The following is a 19732-nucleotide window of genomic DNA, read 5'->3' on the forward strand; positions in this document are numbered from 1 at the left end:
GTAGTGCTTTGTCGCCCTCTTGTGGCATATACAGGTTATAAACTTCTTTTTTTTTTAAACTAACAACAAAGACAGCGCACGCGTTAACCCGTTTTTATTAATTAAACACACACCCTGATACGTTAGGGTCGTTTCATGTTATCATTGACAAAGGGAGTGGGAGGGGCCGAGGGGCACATGTTTCTCTTGTCCGTCGTTAGGTTGTGTTAGTGTCACTAAAGAAGACAAACAATAAAAGTTTCAACAGCAGACTCGTCATCCTTCCGCATTACAACAAGAAAAGTTCATGAATGACTTTCAGCACGTGTCCCCTGCGTTTAGATGTTCCCATTGGCCGGCGAGGCCAGCTCGGCGATCTTGGCGTTCAGCTTCTGATTGGTCCAGTCTCTGGTGATGTCATCCAGGTGGCTGTCGAAATCCACCAGGAGCGAGTGGTCGCCCGACTCCAGCATCTGGCCGGCGATGGCGAGGGTCTCCTCCCACTGCCTCAGCATGATCCTGGATGGAAATGTGTTTTTTTTGTTTTGTTTTTTTAATCAGGAGGTGAATCACGATTTCAGAATGATGCGATTGGATGGATGGATCTATGCTAATTATTATTAACTCGTCAATAGAGTTTGGCTAAAGCTAGTGGACTTGGACAAAATATTTAAATATGTTTCATTCTCTTTTTAAAGTAGCAACAGTTTGAAAGTGTATAATTACAGTCACAGCTATGCTAATTTCCATGAGCCTGTCTTTGCCATTTCTCATTGTAGGTTAGCATTGAGCTAGCTAAGATAACTTTCGCTGAGTAAAATTATATATTTGAGTTGCTTAAATTGAAACCGTTTAATGATCTTTTGTTTTATAGTTTTGAGTTTTACAGACGGCTTGAATGAATCATGCTTGGCCTCTTCGAAGAAGAACAGCGATGACATCATATTATTTTCACTTTCCCTCGCTCACGTGTGCTTGTCTTTCAGCATCCATCTGGAGTCTTTGCGTTCGTACATGACGATGGGAGGGACTCGGTGGTCTGGAGACATTTTGCTCCCGTCCAGCTGTAAATAAAGATGACAAACGCTTCATCTGGTTCGCTACCAAAACGTTCACGTGCAACGAACCATGAGCAGAACGGCGCCATCAAACTGCTCGGCAATCTTGTCGGCGATCTTCAGGGCTCCTTGTGTTGGGCTGTCAAAGGTTCGTTGGTTCCGTCACCGATCTTGTAACTTCATTTAATTGTCGAGGCAACGTGGAGACTCACCTGCTGTCGGACACGCAAGCATTGGCTTGATAGTATCCCACAATCCTTTGCTGCGTCTGCGAGCACCACACGTCCACCTGCAACGTCACCATATTTAGCACAGGTGACATGAGAGTACGTTAAAAAAGCCTCGTGTTTAACAAGTGCATCCATCTTGACGGGTTGTTACCTGCGTGAGGGCCAGCTGGGTGACGGGCGCCAGGGACAGGTGCGAATGGAGCAGCGGCACGCAGTCGGTCACGCAAACGGCGCCCCCTGCCGAGCTGGAGGACAACAGCAGCCCGTTGACGCTGCAGCGGGGGAACAAGCAGGCGTGCAAGTACATCTTGACGTAGGCCCGGCATGACAGCTCCACCTCGCCCATGACGGCGGATGCGGCGGAGGACGCGAGCGCTGACGGGCCGGCTTTCGAGGATACAATTGCTCCGAACCGGGAGCCGGAGCGGTCGACCAAGAGGCTAAAAGTAGCTGGCTAAAAGTGATGGAGAATGTATTAGAATTAGCATCTACACTAAATGCCGCCTTACGTCGAGTGCAATATAGATATAAACGCAAAAACGTCGGCTGTCGCCTGCTAAAGTCAACTTGTTACCAAAAGGTAGCGACCCATTTAAATATATCACCAGTAAGAACGAACACGCTAACGAGCCTTGTTGACAGCTACAACATCCAGTCGAGAGGCTGCTGCTGCTAATGCTAAGGGTTCGTTATGTAGCCAAGAACAATCTCATTGGCCAACGTAGTAACATCGTCTTTATCTGATTGGACGAAACGCTTACCAATCATTTGCGGTTCCTTTGCAGTATTGCGTTCTATTCGCTCGCAGATCATTGGTTAACGTTGCGACCTGCTATCACCTGATTGGAGGAAACGCTTGTCAACAATTTGTGTTTCTTCTGTTTCGCTCAACTTGCTCTTATGTGATTAGAGGAAATGCTTGTCGCTCTTTTCTCTTTCTTCGGTACCCTTTACCAAAAAGAGTGAACAAATAAGAAAACAACATTTTTTTTAGTTTAAATTGAATACTGTATTGTAACAACTGTTCGTAAGTGGCCATTCCACCCAGAGTCTAATGAAAACGGTGTATTCCTTTTTTTAAACGCAATGACTGGCCAACATATTGACGTTCTCTTACCTGATTGGAGGATATAATTGTAACAATTTTGCTTTATTCTTCTTTTCCTCTCAGCTTTGTACCGAGAAACCGCGACATAAAAACCTACAACGTATTTCTAAGGGACAGTAATAGTTCTTAGCACAAACCTCAAACGTTTACACGTCATGACATCATGTTTTGTTTTTAAAGACAATCTAATCGTACTTCTTAACAGGATCAGCAGGTGGCAGTGTTGGACCAGCTATGACAAATGAACGTTTCTTCTAAATTCTTGGTGTTTATGTTCCGCAAACAAAATGTTAACATCGCGTGTACGTCATACGTGTTGTTATATTTGATCTTATTCGATGTTTATTTCATTGATTTATTTTACAATATGTTCCCTTTTATATTAATCTATTCCAACTGAAGGAACTCCGTTTCCCGGTTACAACGACGTTACACAAAGCCTACGCAACTTCCGCAAACACACTTTCAAAATAAGATCCGACTCGCAACATTTCATTGCTCTCGTGCCCAGGCGATTATCGCGAACAGCAAATATTGCTTTTATTTTGAAATCGGGGTCACTGCCTGGCGTTCAGTATCGGCCTGGTCCAACCTGAGCGAGCCGGGCGGGGAGGCCCCGACCCGGTACACTGTCTGACGGCCGAACGATGAGGTTCCTTTTCACCGGAGCCGTGCTGCTGGCGGCGGCCGCCTACTACGTGTACCTGCCGCTGCCCGGCGGAGTGTGCGAGCCGTGGAAGTTGATGCTGCTGGACGCCCTTTTCCGGGGCTTCATGCGTGCGGTGAGCCCTGACAGGACAGCTGGACGGGGGGAGGGTTCGGATGGGGGGATGTTCGTTTATTATTTCACCTGTGGATGAAGAACAACACAATTATCGTCCAACTCTTTTTAAAAGCAGTATGAGTCATGGTCGTTGTTATGCTTGTTTTTTGTTGTTGTTGTTGTTGTTTTTTTAACTGACATAATTAAATAATAATAACACTAAAATGTCTATATAAATATATAAAATTGGGTTTAAGTAATTCAATAATTCAGATTTTTAAAGATCCTATTTGTAGATAAGAATTATAATTAATTTAGCAAGCATTATTCAGGTCAACATGAAATGTGTAAAATGATTTATAGTGCACAATAAATAAATAAATAAATATTTTTACTCATAAAGTTTATGGGGGAAATGTCATCTAACATCTTTCTATTTTTTTTAATTGACAATAGTTCAGATTTATTTATATGGAAAATAACTTCTATTGAATAAAAATATGCCAACTGGCAAGTGTGGTATAGCAGTTTAATAACTGAAGCTCAATTGTTAAAATGGCATTGAAAACTGTCAGTCTTCTCCTGTAGTATTGTGTACATGATACAGTAATCCTTGTACAATGATACGGATTTGTATAAAATTATTATTAATAGAGAAGTGACCACATGTGACATGCACACAACAGGATTGTTTCAAAGGAACTCATCTATATGAAACCATAAATAATAAAAACATATATAGTAGGAACAACTGCTGTTGGCTTCAAAGTAACCTTTTCAAGCGACCTTTGACCTGCATTTGCGTAACTGGAAAAAAAAAAGTGTGCAGCGTGCTGGGGTTGTTGTTCTTGAATGCAGCTCGCCTGGCTGCCACGCCCGACTGCTTTCACCGACTGACCCCGGGGCATGCATGTGTGCTGTGTTGCCCGCAGGGCGACTTGGCCCAGGCGCTGGGCGTGTGCCACCAGGCGCACCTGCTCAACCGGGTGGTGTCGTTGGCTGAGGTGATCGAAGCTCGCTCCGATGCCGACGTGCTCGTCAGCGACGGGATGCTGGGGGGCGTGCCCGCGCGCATCTTCGTGGCCACGGCGGGAGAGAAGAGCAAAAGGGGGGTCATCTACTTCCACGGCGGAGGGTGGGCGTTGGGCTCTGCGCGTGAGTACAACGTCACTGGTTTTACCGCGGCCTTGCAGCAGAGGGCGCTGTTGACCCTCGGGAAACAAAAGTGTGCAAACTGAAATGAAAGTTACAACTCGTCAGTGGTGACCTACGGAAGCATTGCATTCGCTTCCTATTTTTCTGACTCATTTTTTCGGGGAGCTTTATTTTTGGTGTATTTTTGTTTCTTTTCTGAATATTTTTTTCTGTCATTAAAAAATATTCTGAAAAATAGGAGGGAAAAAACATGTTCCCCCAAAAATATCTTCAGAAAAACAGATACTTACCTTCAACTAATATCAGTTAAAGTAAGCATACGAACATGTCAATCGATCAGCGTGATTTTAGTAAGATAACAGTTTTTACGGAAACGGATTGCATGCGGGAAAACTGGGAAAGTGTTCATTACTGAGTCTGCGACAAGTCACTTGGAGTTCAGAGGTTAAAAAAAAAATACTCTGGAATATTTTCTGTTTTTTCAAATATTTTTTGGGAGGGGAATGTTTTTTTAGGACAAAAAAAATTGCAGTAAAACAAAAAAATATATTCAGAATTTTTTTTTACAAAACAAACCCCCCCCCCCCCCCCCCAAAAAAAAACTTCCTAAAAAATATATTTTTGTTTTCAAGTCAATGCAATGCACTTCTGTTATGGTCTGCAAGTATTTCAATCAAGTGGCCTCAAATATCAGATTTAAAAATGTGTCAGCATTTTTTGTTGTCTGCTTGGTTGGTCAGACTAGCAAACACTTGTGTAACAATCTGCATACATGAAATAATCAGCATTATGGTGAGTATTATGATGAATTTAGTTTGGTCGTACCACATGCACGTCTTTCAAAATCCCACCTTAGATTTGATTGACATCACGTGACAACTCCTCTTCCTCCTCCGCAGGGATGCGATCATACGACTTCCTGTGCCGCAAGATGGCGGAGGAACTGGACGCTGTCATCATATCTGTCGAGTGAGTAGCAAATATTCCAAGAAATGTTTTGGGGGAGAAAGCGGATGGAATCCGATTTACCGTACCACCATAATAACCAAAATTGAAATATATAGTACAGTAGGAAGAAAAATGAGGCAGAGGTTTCATTTATAAAAAGTGTATTTATTGTATACGGAAGCATTGACTTGGAAAACATTTTCTGACTAATTTTTTCGGGGAGCTTTGTTTTTGTGTGTGTATTTTTTCTTCTTCTGTTTTTCTGAATATTTTCTTCTGTTTTGCTGAATATTTTGTTTGTCATTAAAGAAAATCCAGAAAAACAAGTGTGGGAATATTCAGACAAACAGAAAAAAAACTTCAAAAAAACAGATTAAAAAAAACTGAAAAAAATTACTCCGATGCTTTGTTTTTTAAAATATTTTTTTATGTTTTTATTTAAAAAAACATTTATTTTCCCATTTTTCGGAATATTTTTTCTGACAGAAAAAATGCATTAAAGCAGAAAAAAAACTTTAAAAAAACAGAAAAAAATTACTTTGATGCTCTGTTTTTTAATTTTTTTTTATGTTTTTATTTTATTTTTTTTAAATTTCCCATTTTTCGGAATATTTTTTCTGACAGAAAAAATGCATTAAAGCAGAAAAAAACCCTTCAAAAAAACAGATAAAAAAAACCCGAAAAAAATTACTTTGATGCTCTGTTTGTTAAATATTTTTTTATGTTTTTATTTGATTTTTTTTAAATTTCCCATTTTTCTGAATATTTTTCTGACAGAAAAAATGCATTAAAGCAGAAAAAAACTTCAAAAAAACAGATAAAAAAAACAGAAAAAAATACTTCGATGCTGTTTTTAAAAAAAAAAATTGTTTTTATTTTTTTTAAATATTTTTTCCCATTTTTCGGAGTATTTTTTCTTACAGAAAAAATGCATTAAAGCAGGAAAAAACCCTTCAAAAAAACAGATAAAAAAAAACAGAAAAAAATTACTTTGATGCTCTGTTTTTTAAATATTTTTTTGTTTTGTTTTTTGTTTTTTAAATCCCATTTTTCTGAATATTTTTTCTGACAGAAAAAATGCATTAAAGCAGAAAAAAACATTTTAAAAAACAGATTAAAAAACAGAAAAAAATTACTTTGATGCTCTTTTTTTAAAATATTTTTTTATGTTTTTATTTTATTTTTTTTAAATTTCCCATTTTTCTGAATATTTTTTCTGACAGAAAAAATGCATTAAAGCAGAAAAAAACATTTAAAAAAACAGATTAAAAAACAGATTAAAAAACAGAAAAAAATTACTTTGATGCTCTTTTTTTAAAATATTTTTTTATGTTTTTATTTAAAAAAACATTTTTTTCCCATTTTTCGGAATATTTTTTCTGACAGAAAAAATGCATTAAAGCAGAAAAAAAACTTAAAAAAAACAGAAAAAAAATTACTTTGATGCTCTGTTTTTTAAAAAAAAATTATGTTTTTATTTTATTTTTTTTAAATTTCCCATTTTTCGGAATATTTTTTCTGACAGAAAAATGCATTAAAGCAGGAAAAAACATTTAAAAAAACAGATTAAAAAACAGAAAAAAATTACTTTGATGCTCTGTTTTTTAAAAAAAAAATTATGTTTTTATTTTTTTTAAATATTTTTTCCCATTTTTCTGAATATTTTTTCTGACAGAAAAAATGCATTAAAGCAGAAAAAAACCCTTCAAAAAAACAGATAAAAAAAAACAGAAAAAAATTACTTTGATGCTCTGTTTTTTAAATATTTTTTTGTTTTGTTTTTTGTTTTTTAAATCCCATTTTTCTGAATATTTTTTCTGACAGAAAAAATGCATTAAAGCAGAAAAAAACATTTAAAAAAACAGATTAAAAAACAGAAAAAAATTACTTTGATGCTCTGTTTTTTAAATATTTTTTTATGTTTTTATTTTATTTTTTTTAAATTTCCCATTTTTCTGAATATTTTTTCTGACAGAAAAAATTACATTAAAGCAGAAAAAAACTTCAAAAAAACAGATTAAAAAAAACAGAAAAAAAATTACTTTGATGCTCTGTTTTTTAAATATTTTTTTATGTTTTTTTTTTTTTTTTTTAAATTTCCCATTTTTCTGAATAATTTTTCTGACAGAAAAAATGCATTAAAGCAGAAAAAAACTTCAAAAAAACAGATAAAAAAAACAGAAAAAAATACTTCGATGCTGTTTTTAAAAAAAAAAAATTGTTTTTATTTTTTTTAAATATTTTTTCCCATTTTTCGGAGTATTTTTTCTTACAGAAAAAATGCATTAAAGCAGAAAAAAACCCTTCAAAAAAACAGATAAAAAAAACCAGAAAAAAATTACTTTGATGCTCTGTTTTTTAAATATTTTTTTGTTTTGTTTTTTGTTTTTTAAATCCCATTTTTCTGAATATTTTTTCTGACAGAAAAAATGCATTAAAGCAGAAAAAAACATTTAAAAAAACAGATTAAAAAACAGAAAAAAATTACTTTGATGCTCTTTTTTTAAAATATTTTTTTATGTTTTTATTTTATTTTTTTTAAATTTCCCATTTTTCTGAATATTTTTTCTGACAAAAAAAATGCATTAAAGCAGAAAAAAAACATTAAAAAAACAGATAAAAAAAACAGAAAAAAATACTTCGATGCTGTTTTTTAAAAAAAAAAATTGTTTTTATTTTTTTAAAATATTTTTTCCCATTTTTCGGAGTATTTTTTCTTACAGAAAAAATGCATTAAAGCAGAAAAAAACATTTAAAAAAACAGATTAAAAAACAGAAAAAAATTACTTTGATGCTCTTTTTTTAAAATATTTTTTTATGTTTTTATTTTATTTTAAATTTCCCATTTTTCTGAATATTTTTTCTGACAGAAAAAATGCATTAAAGCAGAAAAAAACATTTAAAAAAACAGATTAAAAAACAGAAAAAAATTACTTTGATGCTCTGTTTTTTAAATATTTTTTTATGTTTTTATTTTATTTTTTTTAAATTTCCCATTTTTCTGAATATTTTTTCTGACAGAAAAAATTACATTAAAGCAGAAAAAAACTTCAAAAAAACAGATTAAAAAAAACAGAAAAAAATTACTTTGATGCTCTGTTTTTTAAATATTTTTTTATGTTTTTATTTTATTTTTTTTAAATTTCCCATTTTTTGGAATAGTTTTTCTGACAGAAAAAATGCATTAAAGCAGAAAAAAACCTTCAAAAAACAGATAAAAAAAAACAGAAAAAATTTACTTCGATGCTCTGTTTTTTAAATATTTTTTTATGTTTTTATTTTTTAAAAATATTTTTTCCCATTTTTCGGAATATTTTTTCTGACAAAAAAAATGCATTAAAGCAGAAAAAAACATTAAAAAAACAGATAAAAAAAACAGAAAAAAATACTTCGATGCTGTTTTTTAAAAAAAAAATTGTTTTTATTTTTTTTAAATATTTTTTCCCATTTTTCGGAGTATTTTTTCTTACAGAAAAAATGCATTAAAGCAGGAAAAAACCCTTCAAAAAAACAGATAAAAAAAACAGAAAAAAATTACTTTGATGCTCTGTTTTTTAAATATTTTTTTATGTTTTTTTTTTTTTTTAATCCCATTTTTCGGAATATTTTTTCTGACAGAAAAAATGCATTAAAGCAGAAAAAAACCTTCAAAAAAACAGATTAAAAAAAACAGAAAAATTACTTCGATGCTCTGTTTTTTAAATATTTTATTATGTTTTTATTTATTTTTAAATATTTTTTCCCATTTTTCTGAATTTTTTTTTCTGACAGAAAAAATGCATTAAAGCAGAAAAAACCTTCAAAAAAACAGAAGAAAAAAAAACAGAAAAATTACTTCGATGCTCTGTTTTTTAAATATTTTTTTATGTTTTTATTTTTTTTAAATATTTTTTCCCATATTTTTTCTGACAGAAAAAATGCATTAAAGCAGAAAAAAACTTCAAAAAAACAGATAAAAAAAACTGAAAAAAATACTTCGATGCTCTGTTTTTTTATTTTTTTTTTATGTTTTTATTTTTTTTAAATATTTTTTCCCATTTTTCGGAATATTTTTTCTGACAGAAAAAATGCATTAAAGCAGAAAAAAACCCTTCAAAAAAACAGATAAAAAAACCCAGAAAAAAATTACTTTGATGCTCTGTTTTTTAAATATTTTTTTGTTTTGTTTTTTGTTTTTTAAATCCCATTTTTCTGAATATTTTTTCTGACAGAAAAAATGCATTAAAGCAGAAAAAACATTTAAAAAAACAGATTAAAAAACAGAAAAAAATTACTTTGATGCTCTTTTTTTTAAATATTTTTTTATGTTTTTATTTTTTTAAAATATTTTTTCCCATATTTTTTCTGACAGAAAAAATGCATTAAAGCAGAAAAAAACTTCAAAAAACAGATTAAAAAAAACTGAAAAAATTACTTCGATGCTCTGTTTTTTAAATATTTTTTAAATATTTTTTCCCATTTTTCGGAATATCTTTTCTGACAGAAAAAATGCATTAAAGCAGAATAAATATTCAGAAAAACAGAAGAAAAAAATTTACAGAAAAAAAACAAAGCTCAAAAAGTTTAAATTAGTCAGAAAAACTCATGCAATATGCTTTTTTAATTGTAAGCTCGTCTAACATTATGGGTTGAACATGAAAAAAAATGAACTTCAATAATAAATGAATTGAAATGTCTTGTACAGAAAAAAACAAAATTGTTCCTCATTAAAATGTCTAAAAACAAACAGTTGTAAATAATTCAGTAAAAGTATGAAGCTTATGATCCAATTGTAAAAAGTTGAAGCCACTAGTGATTATTTTTTTTTACCACCAGAGGGAGCCCACGTACCAGAGAATCTTTAAAAAACGATTGCTAAATCACAACATTCATCCAATTTTCAGTGCAGAAAATGACATTGCTTCTTCCCGTTCCTGTTCTTATTTTACGCCGATGTTGCCGTAGCTACCGTCTGGCCCCGGAGGCGGTCTTCCCGGACCAGTACCACGACGCGCTGGCGGCGTCGCGGGCCTTCCTGTCCGAAGAGGTCGCGAAGCTTTACGGCTTGGACCGGAAGCGACTGTGCGTGTCGGGGGACAGCTCGGGCGGGAACCTGGCGGCAGCCGTCGCGCAGGAGGTGAACCAAACTTTATTTGCATTGCATTCAAAACAAAAACAGCGGTGAGCGTTTAGCACGGCTGCCTCGCAGTTCTGAGGTTCCTGGTTTGAATCTTGCCGCGTTTGCATTTTGTCTCCAGCTTCCTCAAAAATGTGGTGATTTCATTGTATAAATGAAAAGTTTGAATGGTTGCCGTGGAAACCAAGTCAGTTGAAATGGAATGCGTGTGCGTGTGCGCAGCTGGGCTCCGACGTGACCCTGACGGCCGGCTTCAAGGCCCAGGCGCTGATTTACCCGGTCCTGCAGGCGCTGGACTTCCACATGCCGTCCTACCAGCAGAACCGGGCCGTGCCCATCCTCTTCCGGCCCGTCATGGTCCGCTTTTGGCTGCTCTACCTCGGCGCCGACCCGTCCCTGGAGCCGGCGCTGCTGGCCAACGAGCACAGCGCCCTGGACCAGACCGCCATCAGCCCGGCCGCGCGCTCACGACTGAACTGGACCGCTCTGCTGCCGGCGGAGCGCAAGAAGGACTTCCGTCCGCTGGTGGCGGAAACGGGCTCGGCGGGGCTGCTGGGCCGGGTGCCGGCGCTGTTGGATGTGAGGGCGGCGCCTCTGCTGGCGGATCAAGACGTTTTGTCTCGAACGCCCGACGCTTACGTGCTGACGTGCGAGTTCGACGTGCTGCGGGACGACGGGATGATTTACGCGCAGCGGCTGCGGCGGGCCGGCGTGCGCGTCAGCGCCGACCACTACGAGGACGGCTTCCACGGGTGCTTGTCCTTCGCGCATCTGCCCGTCATGTCCGACGTGGGCCGCCGCGCCGTCGACAATTTCATACGCTGGCTGGACCAGAACCTCTGAGCGACGGGCCGGATGGCTTCACTCACGACTTTTTTTTTATCACGACGTCGCGTGTACTGCCGGTAGGAAACCAAACCGTCCTTTTTGTGTCACGTGATAACGGCAGAGCGAATGAGAAAACAGCTTGAACGCTGATTTTTGTCTTGCCGGCTGCTATTGGGAGACTTTTTCAATCCCGAGAGCCAAGTCGGCTTCTTGTGGACGGACGATCCCAACCCAAACCTTTGGAGGACCCAAACTGCCAAAATTAATGAATAAAAACAAAAATATATAAAAAAATAATTCAAAACATAAATACAAAAATGGAAATAAAAACAACAATATATATATATATACACATATATATATATATATATATATATATATATAAATGTAAAAATAAATACAAAAATACAAAACGAGATAAAATAAATATCTAAATAGAATTAAATATCAATCAATAAATAAGCCCAAGACACATTTAGGACTGCCCCCCCCCCCCTTCATTTGAATAAAGTTTCATCCTGACAGAGCGTCTGCAGCATGAAATAAATATGTTTTTATTAATCAATTCATATTTAATTATATTTATTTCCACCTTTATTTTTAAAAATAAATTTCTCGTTTTGTATTTTTGTATTTTCAATTTAAATAATTTATGGATATATACATATTTTGTTGTTTTTATTTACATTTTAATTTTTTGTATTAAACGTTTGAATGATATATTCTATATCCGTTTTTATTTTCACTTTTATTCATTTATTCATTTATATTTTTGGCAGTTTTGGCCCCCCATACCAAGCGCGGCTGCAGGCTTCTTGACAACAACGAAGATGAAGAAAGGTGCCTTTGATTGGCAGATGGAACCTTTTGCCAGCAACGGAAGGCTGAAGGCAGACATTAAGACCAAGAAAATAAAAACACGAGCCAAAGACGAGATTGACACTTTTAATGGCTCGATTTGATCACTGGAAGCTTCCTGCTTTTCATTCCCGCTTTTGGCCAACTTGGCCTTTTACTTGGAAAAGTTCAGCCCAAACAATGAGCATGGGAGTGGGCTTGCGCACACGCGCGCACACACGCGCGCACACAAACGTTTACACGTGAACACACTTAAAAAGACTGACGCATGCAAACACATACCTAATACAAGCGCACCAAAAGGCCCAAACACACAACATGCACACGCACACAAAACAAGTACAATAATCAGACATGAAAAGACCAAAACGCACACTCACATGCTGAAACATGTTTGATAATGTATTAAAGGAAGGGCGTGTCACAGCAGTGTGCGGTCTCTGGACGGTGCAATATGAACATACTATATGTATTTTTTTTAAATATTTTTTCCCATTTTTCGGAATATTTTTTCTGACAGAAAAAATGCATTAAAGCAGAAAAAAACCTTCAAAAAAACAGATAAAAAAAAAACAGAAAAAAATTACTTTGATGCTCTGTTTTTTAAATATTTTTTTATGTTTTTATTTTTTTTAAATATTTTTTCCCATTTTTCTGAATATTTTTTCTGACAAAAACCTTCAAAAAAACAGATAAAAAAAACAGAAAAAAATTACTTTGATGCTCTGTTTTTTAAATATTTTTTTATGTTTTTATTTTTTTTAAATATTTTTTCCCATTTTTCTGAATATTTTTTCTGACAGAAAAAATGCATTAAAGCAGAAAAAAACCTTCAAAAAAACAGATAAAAAAAAAACAGAAAAAAATTACTTTGATGCTCTGTTTTTTAAATATTTTTTTATGTTTTTATTTTTTTTAAATATTTTTTCCCATTTTTCTGAATATTTTTTCTGACAGAAAAAATGCATTAAAGCAGAAAAAAACAGATTAAAAAAAAACAGAAAAAAATTACTTTGATGCTCTGTTTTTTAAATATTTTTTTATGTTTTTATTTTTTTTAAATATTTTTTCCCATTTTTCTGAATATTTTTTCTGACAAAAACCTTCAAAAAAACAGATTAAAAAAAACAGAAAAAAATTACTTTGATGCTGTTTTTTAAATATTTTTTTATGTTTTTATTTATTTATTTTTTTTAATTCCCATTTTTCTGAATATTTTTTCTGACAGAAAAAATGCATTAAAGCAGAAAAAAAACTTAAAAAAACAGATAAAAAAAACAGAAAAAAATTACTTTGATGCTCTGTTGTTTAAATATTTTTTTATGTTTTTATTTATTTATTTTTTTTAATTCCCATTTTTCGGAATATTTTTTCTGACAGAAAAAATGCATTAAAGCAGAAAAAAACTTAAAAAAAACAGATTAAAATGTGAATGGCGTCATGAAAATGTGACGTCTTGCATCTTTGTTGAAAATGTGAAATTTACAGTAGTGAATCTTTTTCTGCTTTTTGGGGGGGAAATTTTGCAACCACAATATTAGGGACACGTGCCCGCGTGGCCCGCGTTGCTGTTTTTGTGCTCGCAGTCGATGCGGATGAATTGCTTTGGCGCCATCTTGTGGCAAGGAACTATGTTGTAGTGTGTTGAGTCGCTTGGGCGAGTGCTTGGCTGCCATTTTGTGGTATTTATAGACAAAGGGGGACCTTGTGGGGGCTGCGGGGCATCCACGAGTGGTGAGCTGACACCGATGTCAGGACGAAGGTTATTTTACTTCATGTGACGGGAACTAATGAAATGGCAAAAGCTACAATTGAAAAACATTTAACAAAATAAAATGCTCAACTTGAAACTGCATTTTACAAAACGGAGAAAATCTTTGTTAATGAATTGATGACATCATCGCGACCTGCAAGTTTGTGCTGCGACTCTGCTGGCGTGTTGGCGTTAACGACCACCCTGCAGCGCCCTGCAGTGGCCTGCAGCTGCAACTGCAGCTGCGAGTCATCCGGCGGCCTCGCATAGCACTTGGACCCGAAAGCCGGCCCTGACGTGTTCGCGCTCGCGCTCGCGCTTGATGACGCGACCCGAAGCACATGCAGCGACAGCGACGACGGGAACGACAAGAACCAGAAGAAGACGACGAGGGGCCTTTGAAGTGCCAATCTTCTTTACGGTCAAACTTGTTGAAGGAAAGGTCGCGCTGACTTCCACTTTGTTCCTCACAGACGCTCCCAATGTGTCTCTTTGTGTCCTCGCCATGAAATAAATTCATGTGAACGCTTCATTCCATTGGGCGGCCATTTTGTTGGCTGAAAACGACATCACGGCGCTTCCCCATTGCTCAGTTTGCAAACATCACGTGACAAACCTAGAAAACAGGTGAGCTCTAATTGGTTGTTGCCTAAGCCCCGCCCCAAACTGTGACGTCATTTTCCATCGACAAGTAGCAAAAAGGGGTGCATTTTCCCACCAACTCCGTACGAAGCAGAATGGCGCCGACCTGTCAAAACGCCCGCACTCAAGGAACTTCCACTGCTCGCGCCGTCGTCGTCGTCGTCTGGTGGTCTGAGCGGAAGGACGTTTTCCCGCCATGTGCGCGACACATGAGCGCTAACGAGCGACACATGCGCTCCTTGCGTGGAGTCGTGATCCAGTGTTGTGGAGGAGCATTGATTTGTTTTCAGCTTGAGGCTCGTTTCCTGCGCTGCGGTTTGGCCGCGAACCAGCGCGGAGGGCGGAGGCGGAGGCGTGCGTGTCACCGCCGCTTGTTAAGGACTTTTCATGCTGTCACCGAGCACATGCACGCACTCAGTCAAGGCCCTTTCACGCCGCACTTGGCATAGCCTTGGTCGGCGTTCGCCACAGAACGGCGCAGGAACAATGGCGCTCCGGCGCGAGCCTGCCCATATTTGGAAGCGGTCGTTTAGCAGCTGACCAGGAAGTGGTAGCCTATAGTAAGAATTAAAAAAAATAATAATAATAAAATAAATGACGTGATGAACAGTAAAACAAAAAAAACAAAAAACACACACACACACACAATTGGCAGGCAAGCCACGCCTGTGTGTGTGCGTGCGTGTGCGTGCGTCCCGATTGTCCCAGGGCCCCTTGACAGCTCTGTGCCCAGGGGCCCTGTTTGAGCTTGTTACAGACGTGCAAGCAAAAGAGCAACAAGACATCCCGTGGCCATTCGACTGTTCTCGCTGATTGAAAACAAACATGTCTGCCACACATGGGGGGGGGTCGGGTGAGATGATGAGGTTGAAGAAAAACACAAGCGGTGGTGGCGGCCGTGAAAACAAGCAGGCAGAATGTGAAAGGAAAGCCGCGGCCGGGAGGAATTCTCCGGGGGGGAATGTTATCGCTGCCGCTGAGGGTCACATTGTTCACTCTTCCTGACAGGCCCGACGTGGGGGGGGGGGGGGGGGGGGCGTGGGGGGGGGGGGCGTGGGGGGGGCGTGGGCGGCAATGGGCACCGGGGGAGGCAATCATGACTGGGCCTGGGTTTGGCTGCATCCAAACTTTTGTTGCCTGCTGGACAGAAAACGAAGACTCGTACAAAGAAAAACAATTTCTCGAAAGCTGTTAATAAATAAATAAATAATAAAGTGGGGGTGGGGGGGTGGTGGGGGGAATAAAAAATATATATTTAAATTCTAAAAAAAAAAATTTTTTAATTGGTCATTTTAGTTACTTTTCATGATTTGTTTTGTTTTTAAACAAAAACGACTACTTTTTCTGTTAAAATTAAACTACAGTCGAAACTAAAATAGTACTATTGGAATATACTGTATGTAAAAACAAAAACTTGTAATTTAACTTAACTTAAATGTTTTCCCCAAAATAAAAATGTTTAATTTAAAAAGCACATACCAAAATTAATACCAAAGTTTCTTTCTTTTAAAATTAAGCTATTCCTCTTGAAAATGTATTTTTTTAGTATTATTATTTTTCTCAAAATATTTTTTTCCCCCCAAAAACGGATGAATTTTTTTCTTAAAAAACAATCCTAATATGGTTTGACTATTAGTTTGCTTAAATGATTACACAAATTGTAAAATAGTTCATATGGTTTCTTTGTAGTATTTGTTTAAAAAAGTCTTAATCCTTTTCTCAGCAAAACAATTTTTTTGAGAAAAAAAACTCTAAACAAAACAATTTTCTCAAAAAACGATAAATTATTCTAAAAGTCTGTATTTTTCTTTATAAGAAACTTTTCCTTTCTCGGCTTTATCTCTTCAGCATATTTGACCTTTTTTCTTTTTCTTTTTTGGAATTATGATGTGTGACGATGACGTGGACTCTCTAAAGGGACAACATGTCAACATTTCCAGGTGTGACGTGATCGCACGTGAACACGTGAACACGTGACCTCTCAGGACACACAAAGCAATTCAATTCACGCACGCACGCGAAAGCGCACTTTCAATTAGGTAATTTCATCGCATCGCAGACTTTAATCGTTCGCTCATGTTTTGCCCGTGAACTTTACGCCACATTCCTCGATTGGAATTAGACAACACGCACACACAAAGAAGTTGTCAATTCAAGAACACAAAACCGAAGTTGAGAAAAGCAAGTACAGGCAAGAAAGAAAATGCTTGGAAAGTCCCCAAAAGTTTGTAAGGTTGCGATTGGTCAGCTGTCAGCTTGCTGGCGTGCCCACGTGGCCAAGCCCATTGTGTGTTTGTGTGTGTGTGTGCGTGTGTGTGATGTTGTCGGGAGGGTGTCGACTTTTTGGCACGTCGACGAGGAAAGAAAATTCATCAGATGATGTTCGCATTTGGATTCTTTCTTTTTTTTTATGTCGTGATTTTCAGCCTGTCGACGCATCTGCTCGCTTTATCAAAGCCCCAATGAAGTGTTGTTGTTTTTTCAAACTCATTTGTGAAAATATGGCCTTCTCTTTGTTCTCAGCACCTCGGTGTAATAACCCATCTTGGCCAGCAGTCGTTTTATCTTTGTTGGATGATATCTTAATCTGTCTGTTGCCAAGGATTTCAACAAAACAACAACAAATGCCACAAGAGTAATAATCATCCATGTTGGAGAAAAAGTTGGATTTTCAAGGGAAGAAAGTCGCATTTTTTGCAAAAACAAACCAAAAAACTCCTGTTGTGTACTTTCAATCGTGTATCTCAAATCATCTTTCCCCATTGTAATGAATGTAAACGCCATGAATCCGTTCCAGCCTCTCATAAAAATAGCAACAATTGTTCTTATGTGTTCCTCATTGAGAAAAATAAACTTTCCCTAACATTGCGCTTTACGAAACATTCAGTAATGACATATTTGAATGCATTTTTGTCACACTTTTGCATCAATTGAAAGGCCATTATGTTGCTGTTCAGACACTACGCGGATATCTCGACGTCCTCAGATGAAAAAGAAAGTATGACTGTTATTGTGTCTAAATGTGTTCAAATGTCACTTGTTTAAATGATTATATACCTTATTAGCATTAGCATGAAACTAGCAGACGAAAGGCTGTGTGGTTGTTCTAAACAAGTCTTTTAGTTTTATATAAATATATATATGAGCACACAATTGTTAACATATGACTTTTTAACCACTTTAAAAAGGACATTAAAGTCTGTCCAACCGTTTTTTTTTTGGTGAGTCAGCAGTGAGAGAGGATGCCGTCATGAACTACCATGACCCCTGTGCGCGCACGCACGCACACACACACACGCCCACACGCACACACACTCGCCCCCCCGCAGGCCTCTAAGGCGTAGCACTGAAGTGTAACTTCAGCGCCGAGTGTCTCCCACGGGCCGGCGGGGCGTACGATGCAGATTGAGGCCAGATGTTGGTGTTCCTCATGTGGCCGCCAGCCAACCAGCGGCAGCCATTTATAGGCCGCGGCGTTCCCGACATGCAACAGGGGCGCCGCCCCGGGGAGGCGGGGCGGTTGACCGCGGGGGTCAGCGGGCCGGCGGGCGTCTTCCCGTTCTTACGCCGACTCTATCAAGTCGTCAAAGTGGACACACACGCGGCTGCGATGGGAGTTGAAACGAGTTACGTCGGGGGGGGGGGGGGGGGACGGTCCGCTTGTAAATGTTTGACTTTGATTGTCTTCCTGCGTCTCTAAGTGAGACTTTGTCCCTGAACGCCACACAGGAAGTCCAGCAAAGAAAAGGAGACTTAGCCTCGAAGCTAGCACATTAGCCTCATCTTTCTTTGTGTGTGTGTGTGCGTGTGTTTATAGCCTATTTCGAGTGTGTCGGCACAGCAGGCCAATAATGAAAGCAACGTGCTGACAGCAGGCAGTGAAAGCAACACATGTACTTTGGACTTGACTGCTTTGTTCTTCTTTTGTTTGACGTTCTTTGTACATGTGCCCCTAACCGACAAATCTTGTTTTATGCAGCCGTTGAACATTCGAATGACATTTTTTTTCTCATGAAATGCTCCTTACGTTTGCTAGCATGCTAGCGCGGGCGGGCCAAAGTGCCGCACGTCCGCGTGTTTGCTTTTCCCTCCTCACAAATTATCAGCCCGACACTTGATATTGGCGGCGCACGAACAATTTGGCCCTCACAGTTTTTCACATGTCAAAGTATTCAAACTTTCCGCCATTTTTTGGCCAATTCTCTCCCAAATGACGGGATCCAGGGACGCTAGCTAGCTACTCAGCTATAAAAAAAAAAAAATAATAATTTAAATCACCTGAAGTCAAAGTAACAAGGTGAAAAATGGTCACCAATCAAGACGGCTCATTTTTTGCCTCGCGTATGTCAATCACACGGTTGTCATAGCGATTCATACGATGAACCCATTAAAAAGGAATTCGATAAATGTGTTAAATTCCTCCCCTTTGCTTCCAAATTCGCGTTTGCGTCCTCATCTAATTGGTTAGCAGGCATTGACCGTAACGAGATCGACTTCCTGCTTTCGCATCTAAGAATCATGGGAAATGTCATTTGTGACCCGCGTCAGCTAACGGCACCGCCAGCTTCCATTGGCGAGATAATGAGTTGGACGCCATGGTTTTACGATAACATGGCGACCTTTCCGATTGGTCCCTTTGCACCATGATGTGTGAATGTTGTTGGTTTTCACCGTTTTGTTTTTTTAGCACCGTCCAGTCGTATGTTTCAATTTTATTTAGGCCTGTAAGCTTCATTTGTTAATAATAATAACAATAATTTAAAAAAAAAACACAGACTTCCGACTTCCGTAAGTAACACGCCTACGCTTTTTCCAAAAATAAGAAAACTGAGCGTACAATGTTGTATTTTGTTTGAATGTTGGGTTGATTTCATGCTTTTGTTTTTTGTTTGTTGCTGTTTGTAATTTTGATTACTTGTACTAAATTGTGTCAATAATTATTATTATTTTTTTAAATCGCTGTTTAAGGTTACTGTTGCGACATATAGGCCGCGTCCCAATACTCGCACTGCCACCCTTTGTGGCCGTCAATTGCGCGTTCCTGTTCATGGATGCTCGCGTGTCGGGTGTCTGAGTTCGCCGAAGCGCTCCGAGTCGCACTCTGAGAAGTGCGACACGCTACACACGCGCATCCATGAACGGGAACTTGCAATTGATGGCCACAAAGGGTGGCAGTGCTAGTATTGGGACGCGGCCCATTATATCGCAACAGTAACCGGAAATAGCATCGTGTGTGACTTACGGAAGTCGGAAGTCCCGCCTCCTTCGTGGCATTCACCCCCGTTAGCGGTGTA

At 37.7% G+C, this 19732-nt stretch overlaps 2 protein-coding genes across 2 annotated transcripts; one reads left to right on the forward strand and one right to left on the reverse strand.

Annotated features, from left to right (window-relative positions):
• Nucleotides 1-78: 78 nt before the first annotated feature.
• emc9 (ER membrane protein complex subunit 9) lies at nt 79-1975 on the reverse strand. Its single transcript, XM_086066377.1, has 5 exons — nt 1419-1975; nt 1250-1326; nt 1107-1176; nt 949-1043; nt 79-498 (listed from the first exon to the last, which is right to left on the reverse strand). The coding sequence occupies exons 1-5, from the start codon at nt 1611-1613 to the stop codon at nt 318-320; spliced, it is 618 nt and encodes a 205-aa protein (XP_085922503.1). The 5' UTR covers nt 1614-1975; the 3' UTR covers nt 79-317.
• Nucleotides 1464-12815, forward strand: LOC147156171 (neutral cholesterol ester hydrolase 1-like). The gene is made up of 5 exons (XM_086066375.1): nt 1464-3157; nt 4071-4293; nt 5193-5262; nt 10186-10357; nt 10580-12815. Exons 1-5 carry the CDS (start codon nt 3023-3025, stop codon nt 11198-11200), a joined length of 1221 nt encoding a protein of 406 aa, XP_085922501.1. The 5' UTR covers nt 1464-3022; the 3' UTR covers nt 11201-12815.
• The last annotated feature ends 6917 nt before the right edge of the window (nt 12816-19732 follow it).

The sequence above is a fragment of the Leptonotus elevatus genome, chromosome 21, assembly GCF_054856555.1.
Source record: "Leptonotus elevatus isolate MCC_2025b chromosome 21, RoL_Lele_1.0, whole genome shotgun sequence".
NCBI classification, from domain to species: domain Eukaryota; kingdom Metazoa; phylum Chordata; class Actinopteri; order Syngnathiformes; family Syngnathidae; genus Leptonotus; species Leptonotus elevatus.